The sequence below is a fragment of the Anoplopoma fimbria genome, chromosome 14 (genome assembly GCF_027596085.1).
Source record: "Anoplopoma fimbria isolate UVic2021 breed Golden Eagle Sablefish chromosome 14, Afim_UVic_2022, whole genome shotgun sequence".
Lineage (NCBI taxonomy): Eukaryota > Metazoa > Chordata > Actinopteri > Perciformes > Anoplopomatidae > Anoplopoma > Anoplopoma fimbria.
This window is the reverse complement of record NC_072462.1, coordinates 12,249,515-12,273,444: the sequence shown is the minus strand read 5'-3', so window position 1 is coordinate 12,273,444 and position 23,930 is coordinate 12,249,515. Positions and strand designations below refer to the sequence as shown.

At 39.4% G+C, this 23,930-nt stretch overlaps 1 protein-coding gene across 6 annotated transcripts; it reads right to left on the bottom strand.

The window, feature by feature from the left end:
- Positions 1–828: 828 nt before the first annotated feature.
- On the bottom strand, positions 829–20,144 carry mapk10 (mitogen-activated protein kinase 10). 6 transcript variants are annotated; one of them, XM_054612964.1, is made up of 13 exons: positions 20,073–20,144; positions 18,706–18,875; positions 14,260–14,389; positions 13,715–13,773; positions 13,120–13,258; positions 12,328–12,493; positions 11,502–11,573; positions 7,831–8,013; positions 6,029–6,153; positions 5,148–5,174; positions 4,192–4,255; positions 4,018–4,095; positions 829–1,500 (listed from the first exon to the last, which is right to left on the bottom strand). In XM_054612964.1, exons 1-13 carry the CDS (start codon positions 20,136–20,138, stop codon positions 1,358–1,360), a joined length of 1,422 nt encoding a protein of 473 aa, XP_054468939.1. In that variant the 5' UTR covers positions 20,139–20,144; the 3' UTR covers positions 829–1,357. The 6 variants fall into 6 exon arrangements, with proteins under 6 accessions (XP_054468939.1, XP_054468933.1, XP_054468934.1 ...); XM_054612958.1 differs by lacking the exon at positions 5,148–5,174 and having other exon boundaries at positions 20,073–20,138; XM_054612959.1 differs by lacking the exons at positions 5,148–5,174; positions 11,502–11,573 and adding an exon at positions 9,210–9,281 and having other exon boundaries at positions 20,073–20,138.
- Positions 20,145–23,930: the final 3,786 nt, after the last annotated feature.

Sequence of the window (23,930 nt, the reverse complement as noted above, 5' to 3'; positions counted from 1 at the left end):
TATCATTTGTATTCCTTTCTAAAAGCTTGTTTCAGACAATCAAATAAATAAGAATAGTCTCCTTGTGGCGACACCACTGCGAAACAGACCAACCTGCTGTGCCTATGAGGGGTTAAAGGTACACAATGACATGCAGGGCCGTGGGCCAGCGTGGGGTGGTGGTGGGGGGACCGATCATACACTACCAGGAGAAATAAAAGGGACATTACACACAAATCAGACTTCTTAAACCCCTTAAGGTTAACTTCATGAAGTCCGAGCACAATCAAGATAATTCATTTCAGAGTGTACTGACCCTTTAAGTCCCGAACTCAGCCCTGACATTTACTTATGTCTTAATGGCTTGCCTGTGGTTAACACACACACACACACACACACACACACACACACACACACACACACACACACACACACACACACTCACACGTCCTATCCTATGTGGCCAGACCCCCTACGTCTGGAGTTGAGTTAGTTTACATCGCATATAAACAAAAAGTCTGTATACAGACTCATTTTAGCATACAGTGAGATTAGCATTGAGTTAAATCTAATCATGCAGGACTACAGCGATAGGCAGGGGGCAACTGAGGTGGAAAGCGGTGATGTGGCAAGGTGCGCTAATCAGAAGAAGAAAATAATAACTCCCAGTGTACTGGCCGTCAGTCCCACTCTGTGTGCCCTTCAGCTGTACAGAATTACATTATTTACAAGTAGCGCAGGAAGCGCCGCTCTGGGTGAGAGCGACTACATATCCCTGCAGAATAACCACATGAAAACACACTAATCAGGCAACCTTACATGGGGGGGGGGGGGGGGAGGTTGTGTTGGGTGGTTATGAGGGCGACCAAGACAAAGCCTAGAGGTTAAAATACAGCCGTGTCAATACATAAGGGTTTGATAGGGACAGGGGAGAGGGAGAACGTTTTGTACAGTAATGATTAGCAAAATGGCAGCCGAACCTTGCCACGATGATTGGAGCAGAAATGCTTTTGTAAGGAATTGGAGAGACCAGCAGCCAGCCAGTATGCACTTTATAGGAGATGCAAGTTGAAGCATTTGATCATTTTTGTTTGGAAGCCATATACAAGAGATGTGGGCTAATATAAGCAAAGCAACTAGAGGATCATTAACATATATCTCATTTACTTCAGTTTAAATACCACTGGTGTTTATGAATGACAATGCACAGGCTTTAGATTTCATCATTTCAGATTCTGTTTTTCCCATAAACGCATGTTTTCGTTCTTAATATATTCATTTTTGATCTTTACTCGTGTGTTGGTGTTTTCAGTTGGTCATTTCGGTTGGGGTTTCTTCACCTTCGGAAGAACATGGGGTTGCGCAGGCAGGCTGCTAGTCACCTGCAACACCCCAGGGGTCCTGTGGAGGTCTCCAGGCTGCTGTCGGTGTCTGAGGCCAGGGTCTGGTCGGTGGACATGGAGGAGATGTCGTTGATGGAGGAGGAGGGAGGGAGGCTCTCGCTGCTGTTCACGGCTGCACCTGTGCTAAGGGAATCAACGGCAGAAAGGGGTTACAACGTAAAAGAGTCCCGGCAAAGGACAGTAGCAGAATACAACTAGAGGAGATGTGACATAGATGAGACATTTTGTGACTTAGTTTGTTCAATGATATCAAAATGTCAACAACATGAACAACACCTGTGGGACACCACAATCACAGTGTGTCTATAGTGAAACAGGAGTAAGTAAGGTTTGGGTCCAGTGGATTTCACAGGAAATACGTCAAAGGCTGCAGCGTTTCAACAGCCCATAACGGTGGGCTTGCATTACATGTCAGCAAATAGCTACTAGATAGTTTCAGTATAAACCTTTGATAGGATTTTATCTTATACTGGCATATTGTTATTTTATTTTGATGCCCTAAAGATGTGTTGCTATGACAGCGTTTATGATTCACGGATCACTAAAGGTGTCTGCTATGGCTGGGTCACTGTTTGTTTTTAATTACAATCCTATTTTCTCATATTGATCTGGTTTGAAGTCAAAGGTGGAAGCAGGTGGCTTTAAACTTTTTTTTAAAACTTCATTAAAGCTCTTTATTCAGTCCACTCAGCTGTTATTCTGTCATTAATCATGTGATTAACTCTTCATCAACGACCTTCAACATCTCTGATTGATGATTTTCTTGCATGAACTGACTCTTTCTGCACCTGACATGCGACTGTAAAGACAATCCTCTAACTGAACTCAATCATTAATAGAAAAGGTCAATTTAAGGTTTAACACATTATTAAGGGTCTCCATTTTTAAAATGGAGAATCAGAGGGTGTCAAGGAACCACAGCGCTCAACCTCAGTGGGTTTGGACAGCACCAATCCTCAGTGAGTGGGTTCTGCTTAAAAGGATGAGAACATACGTGTGAAGCCAGTATGAGGAGATTGAAAAACAGCCACGTTTTTTATTCACAGAGGACATGTACAGTGCTGGGAAACCGTAAATCTGCTGTTTGTGTCTGTTCCCGGTTGGAGGTAATTGCTTAATGGAGGCCGGTGGGTACTTCAGCTGACCCAAAATAAAAACAGAACAAAGCAGGATTAATGGCTGGCATTAATTACAGCTGTCACTTCACTTCTAAGTCTACTCACATTAAATACATTAGAAATATCTGTTAAAAGTCACCATGCGGGTGCAATATGAATCAAAATCTTAATCTTAAAGATGATTTGAGCATAAGATTATTGAAGCTTGTTAATCATAATTTAATGAAGACTAATTTAGGGAGACACTCTGGCTAAAGCTTGTGATGGGAGATTATAGCTTTTGTTGTGTCACCACTAATAAGGCCTGAAGGTTTTTCTCAATCTTACTTTAGAGCCGCCCTCTGCACTCAAGTGAACTACCTTTTCATCTTTGTAGTCCAGGATAGGTAATGTGTTTATAATACATAACAGATAATACAAGTATAAAAATACTGTAGCACTGGCCCGGTGCTATCTCTATAAATAATGATTACATCTTTTAAGATGCTACTATCTCTAACACACACACACGCAGTACCACAGAAAGAGCTCCAGGGCCAGTCTGGTTACGACTGATGCATCGCGTGTCAATAAACTCTTGTGTTTTCCTGCTGCAGTAAAACACTGCCGTCTGCGGCTCCTGCACTGTGTCTGCTGCGGTGTGAGAAACAGAGTAAAGATGAAGAGATGAAACGTATAGCTGTTGCATTATGTGTTAAATTAATGCTGCGATGAATACTTCACTGACTATGTTGTCATCTTTCCTTTTTAATATGTCAGCTTGAAGAGATGCAACAAAAAACATACTCAAGGCAAGAAGAGGGTTCCTATACACTGGGTTGGTATTGTGTATTGTGTGAGACGGAGTTCAGACTTCACTGCATTTTTAAATCCCCTTTAACTAACATGTGGCCGTTACCTCTCCTGGTTAGCAGATGCTAATGTCTCTGCAGGAGTTAGCTTCAGTTTGCTTTTCTACTCTCCAAAATGGATTTTTTTTTGTGTGTGTTTTTTAATGGAGAATGCCTGCTGTTCTTTCACAAAACAATAATCGATTTTGACAGTGATGTCTGGGCGGCCTGGTCACTGTGCTAACATGACCCAATACTGCCTCCATGTGGCAAACAATGAGAACAGCATTTAATGTGTTTGGAGGTCCTTAGCAGACAGCAGAACAGTTTAAAATGTCACCTGCAGCTGAGGACTGAAATGTCCTGTGATGGACCCCAAAGGACCCAAATCTTAAGTCATGACATGTTATACATTTACACATACACACTCATTAAAGTGCACACAGCGTCTGCTATCAAATATATTAAGAGGCAAGCTTAGCAATTACTTATTAGCTGTCAAACAATAATACCATTTAACAAATACACAAATACACTGAACAACGTTTAACTTTAAAAAAAAAAAGGAGATGCAAAAGACAGAGACACATGGTCAACAACACGATGGGTTTCTCTATTTACAAGTAACTCCAGTAAGGTTATAGTAAATTCACTTACAGAGCGATTAGGGTTATGCACTGAGAGTACCTGAAGGTGAAGGCTGTCCCTTCACTACGCCATTCTTCGTTCTCTCCTCAAAGTTCATCACCTCTTTGTAAATTAGTTCTGTAAATGAGGAGCAAAGATAAGAGAGGAGGTTATTAAAACATATAAAGTGTTTAAAAACAGTATCTGTTTATGGTTTAAATAAGTAATCCTCACCTTTCCATTCATCAATGGAGTGTTCTCTTTCATCCAGCTGCTTGTCGTAGATCGCAGGTGGAGGCTAAACGGGAGAGAGTATAAAAGTCTTAGTAACGGTTTAGCTAACAACCCACTCAACGTGATTAATTTAGCTTGACATTTATACGGCTGATATCTCCGGGTGGAAAATCCAGACATATACAAATACAAGTTTACATAATGATGCATCAAATTTAGCAAAATGCAATTGTTGACAAATAAATACAAAGATGGGAAAGTAAAAAAAAAAATGCACAACAGAAACACATCCTGCCATTAAATTGACACTTTAACATGTGCAAACAAAGACATGCTGGGTTTCAAAGTAGGCTCATGTGGATTATGAAGGAAATAAATAATGTAAATCACATAAAATAAAACAGTCTGTGCTTTATATAGCCGTCATCACATCAAATGGTGATTTACATAAATACAAAATACATTGTATGTCACATTTATCAAAATATTACAGAGAAATCAGCATTGGATTCCTGACAGACAGGGAGATTAGAGGAAATCTGGTGGGTTGTCCGGCTAAAGAGCCTATATCCTTTCCCCACAGGGTTGTCATTTTATCTAACAGGACACACACATGCCATCAGTCAACCCTTGGGATCCTGCCCCGGACTCTGGCACCGTTATCTCACGTCATGTGACAGGACCACCCATAAACCTCTCTGACATGACCTTGCAGGGACAGTTACATGTCTGCATTCAGGAGTTAAAGCAAGACAGAATGTAAGAAGTTTTCCTAATAAAGATCCATAACAAATATGCAGTTTGTATTCTATTCTATTATCATTTTGTTGTTTTAATCATAATTCATGATTGACAGTGCTGAACCAAATATGTCTCCTTTAATCGTCTCTCTTCAGTCGTTATGAACAAAAGACCCACTATATTATTTTCTTTGATGTAGGGCGGTTGTTATTTACCATGGATATTTGGATGAGATCTCTGGCCTTCATCAGCATGAGATGACATTAGAGAAAGGGAAAACAGCAGAAAATGTGTTTAAATGCCATTCACAGCCATGTCATACAAACCACATCAACTCTAACAACAGTATCATCATAGAAAACCATCAACAGCTAAACAAGTTGGTCAAGTGCAAAGTCATGAAATCCTCTGAAGATGAACTACAATGGAGGTGTGTTGGCGTCTGTACAAAAGCTAGTTTTAACCAGCAGGATATTTAACGCTGAAATGCATCAGCTGGTCATTTACTCTTTAGTGTATTGCTGCAAGTAGAAGTGGTATCTATGCAACTGTATTGTGCTGCAGATGGCTCTTTTTCCCAATCTCACTGTCACCTCATACTAATGAGGCACTGATGAAGAACTTAGACTTCAACCAGAAACACCACCACTCTTACATTACAAAACAGAACAATGCACTAAGTCGCTCTTTTACAAATAGTCTTTATCTTACGAGTCCTAAAAATCAATGTTTCTTTTTGCTGAACAGAAAAAAGTATTCGAGTTCAGGTATAAAAATGAAAACCATGAGTGAGAGGAAAATTAAAATAAGATGTGAACCAAAATGTTTAAACACAATCATAAATGAACTGATGCAGCAATTAACACTGATCCAGAACAGACTGTAGTTTAAACTTCAATATAAGTGTTGTACATTTGTTATAAGTGCTTTTGATTAAAAATAATAATAATAAAATGAGGGGAGTCATCATAACCGTTATTTTTTTGTACGCCAACTCAAATACAAAGTAAACAGTGCTGACCAATCAAAGACAGTGAGGAGAGGATGGAGCTTTGGATGGTACTCAATGTACTGCTCTGACAAAAGGCCTACTTACCGCCTCCACCTCAGCCGGATCATACCAAACGTTTATGTAGGGGTGCTGTAAGGCATCGTCCACCGATATCCGTTTCGCAGGATCGATGATCAGCATCTTAGACAGCAGGTCTCTGGCCTGGCTAGCTGTGGTTTGAAAAGGAAGGAAAAAAACATGTGGTTTTGATAACGAGGCAAGACAATATTCCTCTCTCTGCTAATAATATGCCAAAAGGAAACTGGAACACAATAAGGCAGAACGGGAGGAAGAGAGAGAAATGTCAGAGAATAATAATCAACTGCAGCTTGTCAAAGGGAACCAGAATCTCACAAAGCCTCAATCATATGTGGGTTAGCGAACAAACACACACTTTTTACAGAGTGAGAGCTTTGGAAATAGAGTATTTACTGCAAAATTGATAATATGTATGTACTGTTTATTTCTAATTAATGCAAATTGTATTGGTGCTACTTGTTACAGGTCGATGTGAAGTAATGTATTAAATCTAAGAAGTCACCTGCTCCAAATTGTGTCTTTCTAAATGTAGTTTTATAAGGACATCAGTATGAAGAATGCAAAGTTTTTTATTTAAAACATTTAGCTTCTCAACATACAAGAATGGCACCAGCATCAGCAGTCGCTCAAGCCTTCTTTGGAATGATCCGAAAATTGAGAACCCTTAAACCACACACTGTCTCTTCTCCTACACACACTGACCCCATTATAAATAGCTCTACGTCAGCGAAGGACTGGAGACTCTGAACAGAAAGATAGATGAGCCGGGGCGCAACCACTGCAGTTCTCCTCAGCATCAGCACGTCAATAACAAACGGATGGTAAACCTGTAAAACGACTCCTCTACGGCTCTCCTTCCACCTCTCCTTATTCCATACATCATCCCATCTCCCTCTATCCTCGAGTACTGTCGGTCTGTGTCTCCCTCACACGGTTCAAAATAACCAAAGCCCAAAGGATGTCTGTCTCAGTTCCTACCTACAAAACATACAAAACAGCAGCACTTCAGTCCGGCCTCACAACCCTCCCACACTATCTCCCTCCCTCCCTCTCTCTCTCTAAGCTGCATTTCCTTTAACACTGTCACTCCAGCGGGGAGCAGCCATGAATACAAAAGTGATTCATGAGAACTTTACCAGACAGGAGCTTTGATGCAGGAGCAGGGCGACGGGAAAAAAAGCATATTTTTCTATATCTCAATGGAAGGAATTTCCTCTTTTTAAAATGCTGGGAGGAGAGAATGCTCTAGGAAAAAATAAATTATGTCTTGGTTAACACTCTGCATAAGAATAGATTGCATTCACTGAGGGCCACAGAGTGGGGTTCATTAAATGTGGAGGCCCAAAGGCAAAATGTGAAATACAATTATTATTTTTTGGGGGCAAAAGTTGAACAAACAAAAATGTTATTCCTTTTATATATATATATATATATATATATATATATATATATATAAACAGAACGGGTGAGGAGAACAGCAGAATATTGATGTGCGCTGAGTTAGAGGAACATGTATGTATATGTATATATATACATATATATATATGGGAGATACACTGTATTTTTTCTACACCTTATGTTTCAGGGCTTCTGTAGTTAACAAAGATGTTCATCCTAAGAGTCCTATGACTGATATTACGAAGTTCTTACCTACTTTGTGAGATCCTCCCTGAAATACTGCAGAGCTCTACATTACAGAATCCCAGCATAGCACATGCAGAGATTTCAAATTCTATTAGTCAAATAATCTAACTACAATCTAATAAAATGGCTAAAGTACGGTCCATTCAGGCAGTCCAAGTTCTCACCTTTGAGTTTGTTGTGCTCAGAGTCAGCAGGGAAAAGGCAGTCGGGGAAGAGCTTGGGGAAGGTGAGCCCTGCATACTTTGGCCGGTTCTCGACGTAGTTCCTCACTGTGGGCTGAAGCTTCTTCATGAACTCTGGTGAGGGTGTGCCCAGCTGCTCAATCACCTTGTTCCACTGGTCGATATCTGGTGTGGCGGGTCAGGATTAAGGGAAACACACACGTGGGATATACAGCATCCTGTAGGCCTCAGTGTCCACTCAGGTATTACTACCACACAATACAGTTGTCTATGTATTCAGGACAAACATGGTTGTCTTTTGATTAACTCGTAAAATGTTTGACTGATGAAAATGGAGGTTGTGAGACCAAGTAAAATGAATAATGTTTAAATAAATAAATAAATAAAGAACTGGGTCTGTTGGACACAATATCATCAGCAAAGATACAAACAACTGGACTGCTAAAAAGCAAGACCCCCAAGTCGCATCAAGCTCTTATTTTTGTTCTCAAACAGATGAGTCCCATCTAACCCCAAAACATGCATCTGTGGGAAATGACAAAGGGTTGAAGTTTGTCTTATTAAGTGAAGAGAATTTGACCTCTGTATGCGCCAGATTTCCTTCATTTCTATTACCTTCACTTTCCCCAAAAACACTGTTTTGTTGGGATTATTATTTTCTTGGGAATCCAATAGATCTCCAGTGCTCTATTATGTCATACAACCCATTCATTTAGTATCTGCTTAATATAGATGAAATACCTACTGAATACCCATTGGGTCATAAAAGAACAGACCTGCTAATGAACCCAATATAAGCAGGATTATTATTAACAAGAGACATGAAGCATGTGGTTGTGTTTTTGTGTATGAACGGTTTCGGGGTGTGTCAGCTTGTGATTCCCTTCCGTGTTGGCAACGAATGCTTCCTCTCTTAACCCTCCACACACTGCAAATGACTCCCCCTCCCCCTCCCTTAGTTCTCACAGAGGGTGCCAGTCGAGGCAGTTAGCTGCCAGGGCCACCAGAGATCCCCGTTACTTCATCTTGCTGGAACGCTGCACACTTCCACCTCCTTTTTTTTTTTTTTTTTGTCACCGTTGCACATTGGCTATGATCCACACTATGATGAGAGGCAATTTTTTCTCATCCACTAAGGTTCTTATCCATGACTCTTTAGCAAGTTGTTGGTTTCACTCAGACAGCCAGAGGTGGCAGTGCCAAAAAGACACGGCGCGCCGCTGTGTTTGGAGTTATTTATGTCTTGAAACATCACGCACCTGAATGCAACTTGCCCTCTAGAAAATGCCATGGGGCTTTCTTCGATATTCAGTTTTACATGTGAAACAGAGTGATAAAGCAGTGGAAGGTCGGAAGGATACGGTCAGTCCCAGAGAACAGCACTGTCCCTCTTATCACCTCTCCAAAGATGCAGCCGACTGACCACATGTCCACTGGGGTCGAACACACGGGCACATGCACAAGCACACTCGCATTATAAATCACTCTACTAGATCCTAACTACTTTAAATATAAGTACATAAAAATACATTCCCTAAGTGCTCATCCTATCCCTCATTTATTACATGCTAAATATGTGACAAAATAATAATTAATACTGCGGACCTCATGTCTGGGAACCTCAGGTCTATGAGTCATGAGGGGAAAAGTAGGGTCCCAATATGTCACATGAGTCACTTCTTTTAATGGTCCCTTTACATTTCTGCTTACATTACAGCTCTGATTTATTATTTTCACCCTCATCCTCCCCCTCACAAAGCAGGTGAGTGAGTTGAACGTGGAGGCCAACAGTCCTCTGCAGCTCCATCGTTCTGTATTTGCTAAGTCACGTCTACCGTTGAGCGATTCCAATCAAATGTGTGGAATTTAATTTAAAATACCTCTCATTCATTATTAATTCTATTTAACATACTAATATTAGCAAAAATGAGTAATGAAATCCTAAAATTGGGTTATACTTCTACTACTTCTGCAACATGACAATATGCATTACATGGCATCTCATATCTGTGCATTTTACCAGTAATTGCTTGTCTATATTTATTCAACGTGTCAGCCAAACCCAAAAAAACAACTACAGTTCCCTTTCCATCACATAGCCACTTATCTAACACGCTGTTGTACTAAATGGCCATCGAACAACCAGTCACCCTGAGGCTCACTGTGCTGTGACCCGTGCAGACAGACTGCTCTTCTATATCATCATTTGACAAACGATCAGGAAAGTGCAGATAACTTCAGCCAGGTCAATACTTGAGGTTGGAAAACCCAATGAAGTGAATTAAGATCAGAAATGACAGGGTACCAGTCCAGAAACTGATCTATAAGCAGAAGATTAACAAAAAACTGTGCATGACTACAGTTCATTGATCTACAGTAAGAAAGGATGGAGGGTTAGGTTGATAAGAACTTCAGGTCGTTGTGAGAGCAGAGACAGAGGGAGAGAGATAGTGCTGAGCTCATTGCAGGGGTTTTCTACTTCTCCAGAGCATTAATCTTTCAGGGACTGCACATTCGGGGATGGAGAGACCACAGTACTAGACACAAGTATCTGCCGACACACACGGCTTATCTAAACATCTCACAGTGTCATCATTATGAAGAATGAGGCTGGTGATGGTCTATATTTTTGTTATTGTCAACAAATCCCATGAAAACACATGGGAAAATATAAAATGTAACTGATTTCAGTCTTGCAGCATCCCAATTCCTCCCCAACATGGCAGCTGTCTTAATTGTTTTAGCTAACATGCTAACAGACTACGCCTTTACCATTTCAACTTTCCTAACACCACAAAGTGAGTTCATATAAGCTGCTACAGATGCTCAAGATTATTAAATAAATCCTTCATTATTAATTCACTGAATGCTTAATAACTGTTTCTGACTCATATATGTGGGCACCCTCAGATGGCAAAATGTACATCACCTTTAAACACATGTGCACAAACTCAGCATGGGGGACTATTTATCCAAATCTGAACAAAGGCATCTTGGAAATGTGATTACAGCCCCCTCACTGCAGGAGAACACACCAGGTATCCTTCACAGAAACTCTCTAAATTGCACAGTAGAGAGAGGACTCCCTCTTGCAGAAATATGAGACTGAGTGAAGCTTATGATTCATATATACTGATTTGAAAAACAAGAGTGTGCAATGCTTATTTTATGATGTTATTGCAGGTTGAATAAAAAGGGTTAAAAGAGGACATGTGTTATAAAGACAAAGCCAGATGTGAGTGTGGTTTTAGTTCACCTCTGTCACATACAGAGAACATCAGGCCAGGTAGAGAATAATCTTCAAAGTAAATGTAACTAAGAAATGAAAAATTATGGAATTAAAGCACGAATTGACCAAGATACCAAAGTATGTTATGGTTATTACCGTATGAATTAAACATTTACATTCTTTACAGGAATAATGGACGACTCGCCTGAGGCTACTGTTTCATTAATTCCAAACGCTTCAAGCACTTGACTCTAAGAGAGTTTCAAAAAGCCGTAATCCATCTCGAGTCTGATACTTGAAACCCAACCAGACTGGACGTATTTAAAAAATAGAATCATTGATTTTGAAATTTCATTCTACATTATATAGAAGCAGACACAAACCCATGAACAGAAATAGTTTTACCATTAGATAACAAGGATACAGTCCCGCCCAGGGAAGAGGATTTTGTGGCGCACCATTTCTCCCATAATGCACCCCACCGACCATAAATCCACTGCACGCACAGAGGTGACAGAAAGACGGAGAGGGAGCAAAAGAAAAAGAGAGGAAAGGCAACGGTTAGTGTTAGACACATCAAGCTTTCTGGGAGAAGCAACGGTGATTAGCTGTCATTCAGTGAGGCAGAATTAATTAGCGAGGAGCGTGTGACTTAGAGATAAACTTGAATGAAACAGATACAGACAGAGAGCAGAAGATGAGCAGAAGAAAAGGACTAACTAGCGGCAGGAAATTCAAAAGCCCTGGAGCCTACAGGCTTCTACGTGGGAGGAATATGGCTAATGAGTCATAGCTTGGGCTGGCATTCAATCACAAGTCTGACGATCTGGGGGCTTTTAATCAGTGACTCACACCGCCAACACTTCAATTCACTTCGGCTCATTTGCAAAGGCTCCAGCAGATTTGTTTGTGAAGTTTCACAGTTAATTTGGATCATTAATAGATAACACTTTTGTAATTATATCCCTTTTTTTTAAACTGACCATTAACGCTCATGAAAAGCTCACATGGACTTATGTTATCGACAGTAAAATGACTTTGTAACATAACAGCTTCAAAAATTGTCAACTACAGGTACATGTTGGCTCCCAAAGTAGTTTTAACTGACTTTGGCAAAGCACAATTTGAATTGGTTGTGTGCAATAACAAATTGAGCAAACAATAGATTGGCTTCAGTGTTATTCTGCTCTAAATATGTCTGAATTTGATCCATGCAAGCTCAAACACACTCAGTTATGATGCACTCTCACCGTTCTCTTTGTACCCCATGCCTAGGATCACCTCTGGGGCTCTGTAGTATCTAGTCACCACATAAGGGGTCATCATGAAGCTGGTGCCTGCGGTCCTGGCCAGACCAAAGTCCAGGATCTTCAGGGTGCAGTCTGACTTCACCACTATATTGCTTGGTTTGAGGTCCTGGAGATGGGAAAGACTGGTGTGAGAAACTGTATATTTTATTCACAAACCCTCTTTTCTGTTGACAAGTTTTAATGGTCTCTGGTATGTTACTTATTTGTCATGTAAATGAACATTGATTAGTGAAACTGGGGGCCATGATTTGGTAGTTCTCAGCTTTATTTTTCTTATAGTAATGATTACTTTTTCTCTTAATGTGGATTTGCCATTTCCCCATGCACTTTGGCAATCTGTCTGCCAACCACTGTTGACCCATTTCTTGTTGTGTTAAGTGCTCTGGCCAACCTGTCAAATCTCCTGTTGCATTGACAAGGACATGATCCCTCCCTCAAATCTCCTGTTGCATTGATCCCCCCCCCCAAGGACATGAACAGGGACACAGAACCCCCCCACCCCACCCCTGTGAACACTGCCAGACGTGTTGGCTGGGACTCCCAGTAAAGACCAAAGAATCAGGGACTAGAACCCATGTTTCCTCTGTGGCTTTGATTGCCAATTGGGTAACCAAGGTGACAAATGTTATGGCTACTGATGTTGGACCACAAATTCCTATCCCAAAAAAGAAACACAACCCAAACCATATCTAGTCGTTACACAAGAAAACTGTTGTGCCTTGCTTTACCTACCCTGTGAATAATGCCGGCTGAGTGCAGATGTTTGATACCACACAGCATCTGGTAGAGCAGGTAGGACATTCTCTCATGGTCAAGCTCCATCTGAATCACCTGGCACAAGTTGGCATCCATCAGCTCCATCACTAAGTACCTGTAAAAAGTTTTTAAAATATATTTACGAGTGGTTGACAGACTTATCAGAGCTGTTTAATAAAATAATTCTAAATAATTAAAGTCAAAGTCATAAACTGTGCATTCCTAACATTTGGGCAGAAAAAAAGTGCCACAAAAGACACATGGATACCTCGGCATAACGGTTTACATAGAGATTGCTCTAAACGTGAACACACTCTCATTTGTCATTAAGTATGAGAACAGGATACCTCCAGTTGCCTCCGGTTACACCTACAGTACTTTCCCTGACTACCACACAAGTGCAGGTGCAAAGGAGTAACAAGCACATAATACATAGTTAAATCAGTCCCCTTCTTTTCATTTGGAGATATCATTTAAATGAAAACAAGTAGCCTTCTTTGCCTGTAATATGAGCTAAATTCATTTTTTTCATGGAAATGTAATAATGCAAAGACGGGTTAACTATACTCACACATCCTGGAAGTCCTCTAATGATTTCTGTGGTGTGAAGACATTTAATAAACTGATAATCTGAAAGAGAAAAGAGCATGTAGAGGATCAACACATAGCTGTGACAGTAAATATACACATACACATCTGAGTGGCAGTAATGGACGGGGATACGAGTTGGTATATAATGACCCTGTTGAAAGACGCTGCTGAGTAATAGACAGAAGCAAGTTGGAACAAAAGAGCGGAGATAAACATGAAGGAGATAAAACAGAGATGGAGAAGAAGAAAGGAGGTCATAACATGTGGCACCGGAGATTACATTCATGCCTTGAAGTGCTCTCTGTTTCATTCTCCTGCCACTTTTCGGTACATTTCTGGAGGCATCGAATTTAGCACAGTCGCAGTTGCAGTCGCTCGTCTCAGTTTTTGTAGCGAAGGGATTTATTAAGGACCAAAAATAGACAGTGACTGGGGTATGGCTTGAAACGGCCTTTCATTTTAACAATGGAGACGTTTTCATTATTCTTGCATTCGTTCCTAATCCCTGTCAGCTGAATCACTTACATTTTTGTGATTGACACATTTCATGAGCACCAACTCCCGGTATGCCCTCTTGGCATGAGTCTGGTTCTGGAAGGGTCTGCTCAGCTTCTTGATGGCTACATTTCTGTCCAGGACAGCATCATAGCCAGCACTGTAGAAGAAGACAAACAAAACAATTTTCCTCTATTATTTACGGCTGGATGAATCACTTTGCAAGATGCTGTGACAATCCACCTTGAATGTCATTGGTCACAAAAACAAAATGATCATTTTTCACAACTCCAAGAAAACAAAGACACCTGAAAATAGATGACAGATGTTTAAAATTCATGAATTTTATATGGAAAACTGTTGTCAGCAAAAAAAGAAACTCAATGTGGTTGTTATGAGGACTATAGGTTGTATTGGTAAGCATTTCCATAAAACCACTATTGTCATTTTTATACTTCAGTAGATCATATAGCTTGAAGGCAGATATATATTTATATCTGGCTAACTGTTTTTCTCTATTTTCCGACTATTGTGCTAAGATAACTGCTCCTGGAAGAAGCTTCATATTCATGTGCAGACATGAAAGCAGCATTGATCGTCTCATCTAACTTTCAGCAAGAAAGCAAACTTCCCAGAATGTTGAACTATTCCTTAAATTCCACATTCAGATGCTACAGCCTACCATAAATGCTGACTTCTTCAATTTCTAATCATTAGTACGAAATATCCGTTAATATGATTATACTTGATTATAATGTGACAAACATTATTGATGTTGCTGTATTATAAACAACAATAAATAGTGCAATGCAGTGAAATATAGGGGATAGTGTTAGTTAAGAGTTGATGGTTTCTTTTATCCACATAGTGGCTCAACCCATTTTGCAGGTCATTACAGCAAAGTGAGTTCTCTGCTGACTGAACACAATCCAAGCCTCTGAGAACCTTTGGGATTTTGCCTCTTTGTCAAGATTTATGTTTGTTTCAGATGAAAAGCACAGCAGTACCTAGACGAGAAAAGGCCGCCATGAAACTGTCATGCACATCACATTCTCATCTATATTTCTCAGCCATATATTAGACTGCACCCTTTCTGTTAAATTCTCCCTAAAAGATGCTACAAATTGAGTTTCGATGCTGTATGCAGGTCTCCTTTCAGCCCTAATCATAAGACACGGTGTGTGGGCTTGTGGATGGCTGGATGGGATACGACTGTGGTCCGTCATGTCTCTGGAGACTGCAGGCCAGGGATAGTGTGTGACCATGGAAACAGTGGAGCCTTCATAAAAGCATTGATCCAATAGGGATTTGAGCCTGTCATCACTTTCCCGGCTGAGTGAAAGATGATGTCATGACCAGCTAAACTACTTAAAGCCTTCATCCCTCCTAAGATGCTTCTGAAAGCTCATCCTGACCGAGCACACAAGTCAGGAGGGCAGAGATGTGCACAGATTGGGATGCTCGTGGGCGACAACATTGGCAGAGTGAGTCTGAGCCGGGCCAGTGATACAAGCGTTCACTCATTATCATGTTCTCGGCCTTTACAGGGGCAGGACGTGTCTGATTGCATAAGAAAGGCAGAATGCACACTTACTGTACTTACTGTTGATAATCTTTTGGATAAGTCCCTGCTTGTATATATAGTGTGATTTATATACAAGCTGTTGTGAGCGGAAGTATGTTATAACTCTGCCGCCATCTTTAAAAGTGGAAATGGATTCCTTACAAACTGCAAGGTAAACTTAACTTTAAATCTTTCTCCTGTCTTGAAATGATATGGCTATGATCTTCTCATCTAACTTTAAGAAGAAGAAAGCAAACTTCACAGAATGTTGAACTATTCCTTTAATTCCACATTCAGATGCTACAGCCTACTATAAATGCTGACTTCTCCCATTTCTAATCATAGTTTGAAATATCCGTTAATATGATTATACTTAATATTATATATATATGATTATACTTAATATTTTATACTAATATTATGTGCTAAACATTATTGATGTTGCTGTATTATAAACAACAATAAATAGTGCAATGCAGTGAAATATAGGGGATAGTGTTAGTTAAGAGTTGATGGTTTCTTTTATCCACATAGTGGCTCAACCCATTTTGCAGGTCATTACAGCAAAGTGAGTTCTCTGCTGACTGAACACAATCTAAGCCTCTGAGAACCTTTGGGATTTTGCCTCTTTGTCAAGATATATGTTTGTTTCAGATGAAAAGCACAGCAGTACCTAGACGAGGAGAGGCTGGCATGAAGATGCCAATGCACATCGTTTAAAATGTGTAATGTTTGTAGTTATGTTTAGCCTCTGAGTCCTGTAGGTTTTGTGTTTTTCATTGTAATGATATCTGTCACGGTTTGTATTTTCTTTGTGATGTTTTCTGTAGCAAACTTTTAACTTGCTGCCAATCTTCACTAGGATTGCCTTGCAAAAGAGATATTGTATCTCAAAGGGACTTTTAGGTAAGTAAAGGATAAATAAAACAACTGTAGATAGAAAAGAATTCCACTGTCTGTGCAAAATCAGACAGATGTTAGATGAAATTATGTAATCCAATTGGGGATTATGCTGATCATAATGCACAGTAAGCACATCACTTTAATAATTTGATCATTACATTATGTCTTCAAACATAAATATATGTCACGGTCTCATTGTACTTTGTTGATGTGCCGGTTAACATTTAAATAAGACTATTTCCATAGTGTGTCCCGTTTGTTCTCTATAATCAGTAGAATATTACATCAGACTTTGGGGTTTCATGCGGTTTAGGTCGTGGTAATACCGTCACCAGATGACACCAGATGACACCAGATGACACCAGATGACACCAGATGGCAGCTGTATAGGTAGAGCCAAACAGCACACAGCGGAGCAGGTTAAATTAGATTTGCAGTGTCTCTCCCTGCCATCCATCCCTACAATATCCCTGAAACGGGCACAATCCCAGCATTAGCAGTTGCAGCCTGCCCAAGCTCCTTTGCAAATGCACAAAATTGCTTTGGAGCGGAAGGAGAGAAGGGCTGAGGCCATGGGAAGCAAAAGGAAGGACAATGAAAGAGGGCGAATGGAGGGCAAGGGGGTTTAGAGTGTTGAGAGCCAGTAATTCTTTAAACACTCTATAAGAAATGCAAATATAGGCTCATCCAACGAAAGCTTCTGAGGCAGTTATAAGACCTCAGTGACATGCATTAACATAAATATAACTTATAGATCGGTTTGGTCATTTGACAAAGACTGTAAGATGCATTCCTTTAAGTGGAGCCTTGGCAGCCGCACCGCTGCATTCTGACACGGCCGGCGTGAGATGAATTACAATGAATATGAGCTCTCTCTGCAATCCGGATTAAGGATTCACCTAAGTGCTCATCCTGTTAGGCCCTTACGGTCGACACATCCACATTCTATAACAACAGATACAGTAAGTCATCAGCTCACAGCGCCGGACAGGATATGAGCCTATAGTGAATCCAAATATCATAAGCAACCCACAGCCTGCATTTATAAGTAAATCATGCCAAAATGCTCATCATGATTCCTCTATTAAATATAGTGACTGTGTTTTAAATTTTTACTTTAATTCTCTTGTTGTCCCTTGTCCCTCTAACCTTTTAAATTCAACTGTATAATAAATATCACAGGCCTATTTATAAGTTCATGAGGAGAAACAGGTGGGCTTCTCAGTAGGGGGCTCTGCTTCAAAAAGCTCCATCAGGTCAATCAATCAGTGGCAATTCAAATTCATCAAAACGATCAAGAGATGAAAAGATTCTTTTGAATCTTTACCACCGGCTTGATGCCATTTTCCTGAATTACTTTTGGGAAAACAAACGCAGCACTACTTCATTAATTTGTGGCTTAGTTAAACCCTAAACAAGGCTTTTTTAACCATGTGAATCACAAGTATATTTACAGTTATAAATGTTGACATAGTTTAAAATACAAATTTGTTGTGCCTGATCAAAATCTAAAATATTTATCTATATCTATATCATAAAAATATTAAAACCCAAAGTATGAAAAAATAATCCTGCAAAGAAATTAGACATTTCTAAATTAACAAACTGATTCATTCTCTTTCACTTTGCACATCACAACAATTCTTCAAAGATGAGTCACATTGCTGCATGCTGTGCCTTCAGATGTTATGATTATCAGGCATAATGGAGGCACATCAGGGTTTCAGGGGAACTTTAAAAAGATGACTTTCCGATTGCTGAATGAATCATGGAAACTTCATGCAATTTCCTAAAATTACTTTTTGCTTCCCTTAACTATCAAAACAGTGAAAATGAGAAGCAGACTCCTCCCTTAATAATCTCCCACAGCAATAAACCACAAACAATTAGAAAAACAACTAACCCCTTAATGAGATAATCACACAATAAATATTACATAAAGAAACACATCAAATAGCGGGATATGATGTAAAACAGGACATAAAAGAGACACACTGTTGAGCACTTACCAGACTATTCCCTGAGCTCCAGAGCCAATGGGCTTTAAATTCTGGTAACGTTTTAAAACTGTGAAAGTGGAGTCTCCCACTTCCACACTGTAGAACTGGTTGTCCACTTTGCTTTTACTCATGTTGTAATGTTTGGCGATATATGACACATCCACTTGTTTTCCAAAACCCTACATGAAGCAAAAGCAAACAGAGAGATTGTGTCAGTGATGCAGAAGAAAATGTATGTATTTACTTACCTGGCAGGTAATAAAACATCTGGAAGGACATCATTCATTTACACAATAACAGTAAAAGGTTAAATTCATATTGTACATTTTATGTTATCAAGTTATTATTGGTAAATCATCAACCATGAATAAAAAAAGATACAACAACAAAGTGTGTGTCAGGGGATAATAGGTTAACTGGAAAAACAGGATAGGACATACAGAACAGTTGAGTTTAGACTGTTTCCATGCAGAAATGTAAACTCTCTCACTAATGTCTCTACTGTATTCACTGAACAAATGACATTATTATTTTATGAATGTGCCCACAATAATAATAATCAGGCTGTAATTACTTGGGCTGAGCAGTCGAACAAACAGAGTCACAACAAAAATACCAGCTAATTACAGACGGGGTAATTACAACACAGCTCACACACCAAACAAAGCTGTGCCACTGTGCTTCACTGAGGGGCACAAGTTTGAAACACTTCCCATAAAACACCATGAAAAATTTATATATGTGATGTAACACATTTTAATTTCACCATGGCTGGCAAGTCATTCAAAGCTAATCGAATCGAATTATTTCAAAACATTGGACTGCAGCCTTTACTGTACAGACAGCTATAGTGGCTACTGCACATCAAGCTAACACATGCATGTTTAACGCAGACATCCCATGCAAAGGGTCTAAATAATTTGAGCTACAGTAGAATAGCCTGTAGCAAAGCATGCAGTCCTCTCAAACGCAGACTTGTGCTATAGACTGCACAGTTTATGAAATCACATCTCCACAGTAGGTTTGTTTATACACTGTCACAACTCAACAGGAGAAGGGGCGATTAAGCTTCAGCACTGTTTTGTCTTTAGTTAGGATCTCAGTGTCAGTGCATGAAATTAATTATCAACAAAAGGCTAGACACTCTGAAAAGACATATTTTCCGCAGGATATTTACACTAAAGCTCCTAATCCAAAGTGGAAACTATTTTGAGCTTCACGTTAACAGGATTATTGTTTATTCTTAAGTAAATGTCGCTAATGTTTATCTCGCTTTTGACACAGAGAAACACAACAATACCACAACACATAGGTCAATGAAGGGGAAATGGAAGTGAATGAGTACTGTACCTTGTTTACCTGTAAGGAACACACACCTGACAAAAGGCTATCTTCACATCCAGGATTGGTTGGCTGCAGTTATATAAGAAATGTCTGCTCATAAATACCTGCAAGACACAAACAGAGCAGAGCCAGAGTGAAAAGTCATGTGGACATCAGTAACAGGAACTTACTGTATGTGAGCTGCAATTTCTCACCTATATAAATATCTATACACATATTAACCGTACTCTACAGAGTAGTGGTGCATTCATTTACATCTGGATGTAACCTGAATCCCTTGCAACACTACACAAATATACAGTAGAGCTGTTTTATACCCTGTGCACAATGATGGAAAAGCTGTTTGGGTTCTTGTACTTCCATGTTTTCCTGGTGTGGGATTAAATTTGCTGTTGTGTTCTCTCTACTCTGTCCCCATCATTCTCAATATAAGTGAGAAAACCATCATGTCGCCGCTACTCGCTCCACTACAATAGACCAATGTAATCAATTCTTCATCAGAGTACAATACAGCATAGCTACCCTGATCCAATGTCTTTGTGTTTCAAGATGCTGGTGTAACGTGGGTTGAAAAAAAAAGACCTGAATACGGCTGGTGCTGTCAAGAGGTAAAAAACAATATGGTATTGTTTGTTGATGAGGTTTTGGCAAACAAGTACTCCGCTTTATCTGCAGCTGATATCACGTCAACATGTCAATACTCTGCATATTCTTTTTCTTCCTTTCCTTCTTACCGTCTTAATGCTAAGCTAAGCTAACAAGCTGCTGTCTGTACTTTCGTATTAAGCATACAAACATAAGAGTTGTCTCAAACTTCTCATGAGCTTGTTCCAAAAATCTTGAGCTACTCCTTTGAAAGAATACATACATGTCAAAGTAATAAAATCTGTGACTTGTGAGTTATGCAACCCCATTAATTTGTGAGTGATTTCAATCTTAGCACTGCAAATACATATAAAAATATCAACAACCTACCTAAATAATACACATTTCTTCTGTCATCCTCTTTAACATTGTATCCACACTCACTTTTTATCACTTTTACACTAAACTCTTTAACCTCTTCAACCTTATAAAGCATGCTGTTTCACAGGGTTACATTTAATACCGCTATCAAACAAGCCGCTAACCTTTTAAAAGAATGTACCATCAGGTATTGCATTTGCATAAAGTAGTGTAGTAAGATTTGGCAAAACTGGGAGTATTTCACTGTGAAGGAGCAGCTAATGGGTCAATTTGGTTTAAATGTAGATTTTCTAATTTTTGTGGAGCTTTTTTGTTGGGTGATCAGCTTAAAAGATTGCAATGGAGGAATAGAGGAAAGGAAACCCTGAACTACAGACATCCTGCAGCTATCACCCACAATGACTCTTCTTCAAGGGGTTTCCAGGCAGTGAAGTGCTGATGTGCTGATGATCCTGTCTGAATGAATTGATTCATAATGTTCTTGAAAATAATAGTAAAGCAATTTTTGCTGGTCTGGGGAGAGTAGTCGTGTGGTCATAAAACAGCAACAAATGTTCCCAAAATCTAGGATGTGGCTTTGCAATTTTGCTCTCAGGAGGTGAATCTAGGACTTTCTAGACACAAATGTATCACTTAGCTCCACCAGTCCTCCTATAATGTGATGGCTTCAGTGTCTCTGCTAAATCCAAAGGGAGCTGGGTGGCGTTTAAAAAAGAGATGTGGGACACAAAGGCGTGAGATTTCTGCTTTGGCCTATTTAGCCAGACCTTTTACTTTATACTTTTGCAGTGTCAAAGCACAGTAATGGATGACATTACTGTACTTTGACATTTGTAGTGCTGCATTTGTGTGAGCCATATGTCGAGCAATTTGAAGAGTGTACCTGTAATACCAGAAGAACTAGAATAATCATACGTCGACGGAAATAAGAGTAAAGGGGAAAAAGAAACAGAAAAAAACATGAACGGGAGACACGAGAGAGAAATAATACAGAAGGGTACATTTATAAAGGAAAAGGGGCTTAAAGATGTGATTCTTGTGTGTCCACACATCAGTTACAGTTCCTCCATCCACTGTTGTAATTTCACATCACAGCTGTATGTTTGACATGACAAACATCTCTGCACAATATTTGCTATTAATCTAACCGGTCAACAATGAATACACCTCGCCTCCTAACCAGCTACATCTATGCCATCTGTGTACATAACATATTTAACCTCTCACATTGCCAAAATGTTTGTCTTCTAGCAGTAAACACTGTAATACTTTAAACACCACCCAGATTATCCCTGAAGATGATATTAGGCTGAACACATGTAGCTTGCTAGTAAGCGCTTCATTCATACACTAACACTGTAGATTGTGGAGATTTTTTCTATATTTCACAAAATATAACTGTCAAACAACCAATTATGTCGAGCAATGACAGTGGTGTGCTTTAAGTATATATATATATATATATATATATATATATATATATATATATATATATATATATATATAAGTGGACTGGGTCTTCATATGTGATGTCAGTCATGTAGATATTTGAACATAGAACCATAAAACCTCACCGCATCTTAACTGTATAAAGACCATAAACAAATTGCCTTGAAGCTGATACACAGTTTAACAAAAATAATGATATGGAAGCGACTGACTGCCATGTCATGAAAAAGAAACATTTGTAATTATGGAGACATTTAATCAAAGATGCACCGGAAATGACAAATCAGTTATTTATTCCATAGTGAAGCTGACATCAGATTCTATGTTTGCTTGTTCAACCCTCTGACCAGATTCTGCTGATAGTGGTCACCGTTGTTGAAATGCTGCTCTGCTTGCAGATAACTCAACACTAAGCACCACTCCTTAAAACGCCCATATATTATTTTGACTACAATATGTCTCATCAGTACAAGCCACTGGCAAAGGATGAAGAGGCTGAATTTCCCTTTTCTACAAGAGAGCTGAAGACATATTCAAAAAGAATAAAGAATAAATCATTATTCACATAAACTTCTAATATATTTAACACAAACTACCTAAATATACAAGATATGGGCATGTATGGTTCGTTATGTTTCAACCACATTTCAGCTGTGTGTGTAGACGTCTGTAGACCTGCTGTTAAGTCTGTGAAGGATTGTCAGAGACTGAGTAAAGTGTTTAGTGGTGAGGATCAGTTAGTATCAGGGGTGGAGTGAGAGAGACATTACCTTCAAATTAATGACGCAATTACACTTAATGAAAGCTGTGACTGTGTGTTTTCAAACTGCACCGGTCTTGTCAGTGCTACTAAAGAGTTTATTTCGCAACAATCAGCAATCGTAGCAGTTTTTTTTTGGCTAAAATCTTTTCCTTTAATTTACCGAAAAACAAAAGAATGTACCATCAGGTATTGCATTTGCATAAAGTAGTGTAGTAAGTTTTGGCAAAGCTGGGAGTATTTCACTGTGAAGGAGCAGCTAATGGGTCAATTTGGTTTAAATGTAGATTTTCAAATTTTTGTGGAGCTTTTTTGTTGGGTGATCAGCTTAAAAGATTGCAATGGAGGAATAGAGGAAAGGAAATCCTGAACTACAGACATCCTGCAGCTATCACCCACAATGACTCTTCTTCAAGGGGCTGTTTACATCCATACCCGTATGAAATGTCAAATTATCATGACTGGCATATAAATTATTGAGTTATGACCTTTTGCTGCCAAAATCGAATCAGACCATCCTCAAGTCCGAAGTGGACGTTTGTGCCAAAATTTCCTAGAGGAGATATCCCTTAAAAGGCATTGGTATTAAATAACTTTTACATGATGTCAGCATCAAATACACTTAGTTATAGGTTTTCCCTCCTGTATAACTAGCTCAGGAGTGTTGCTTAGTGTTGCATCAGAGTTAAGAATGCAGCAGTGACATGCAGGATGT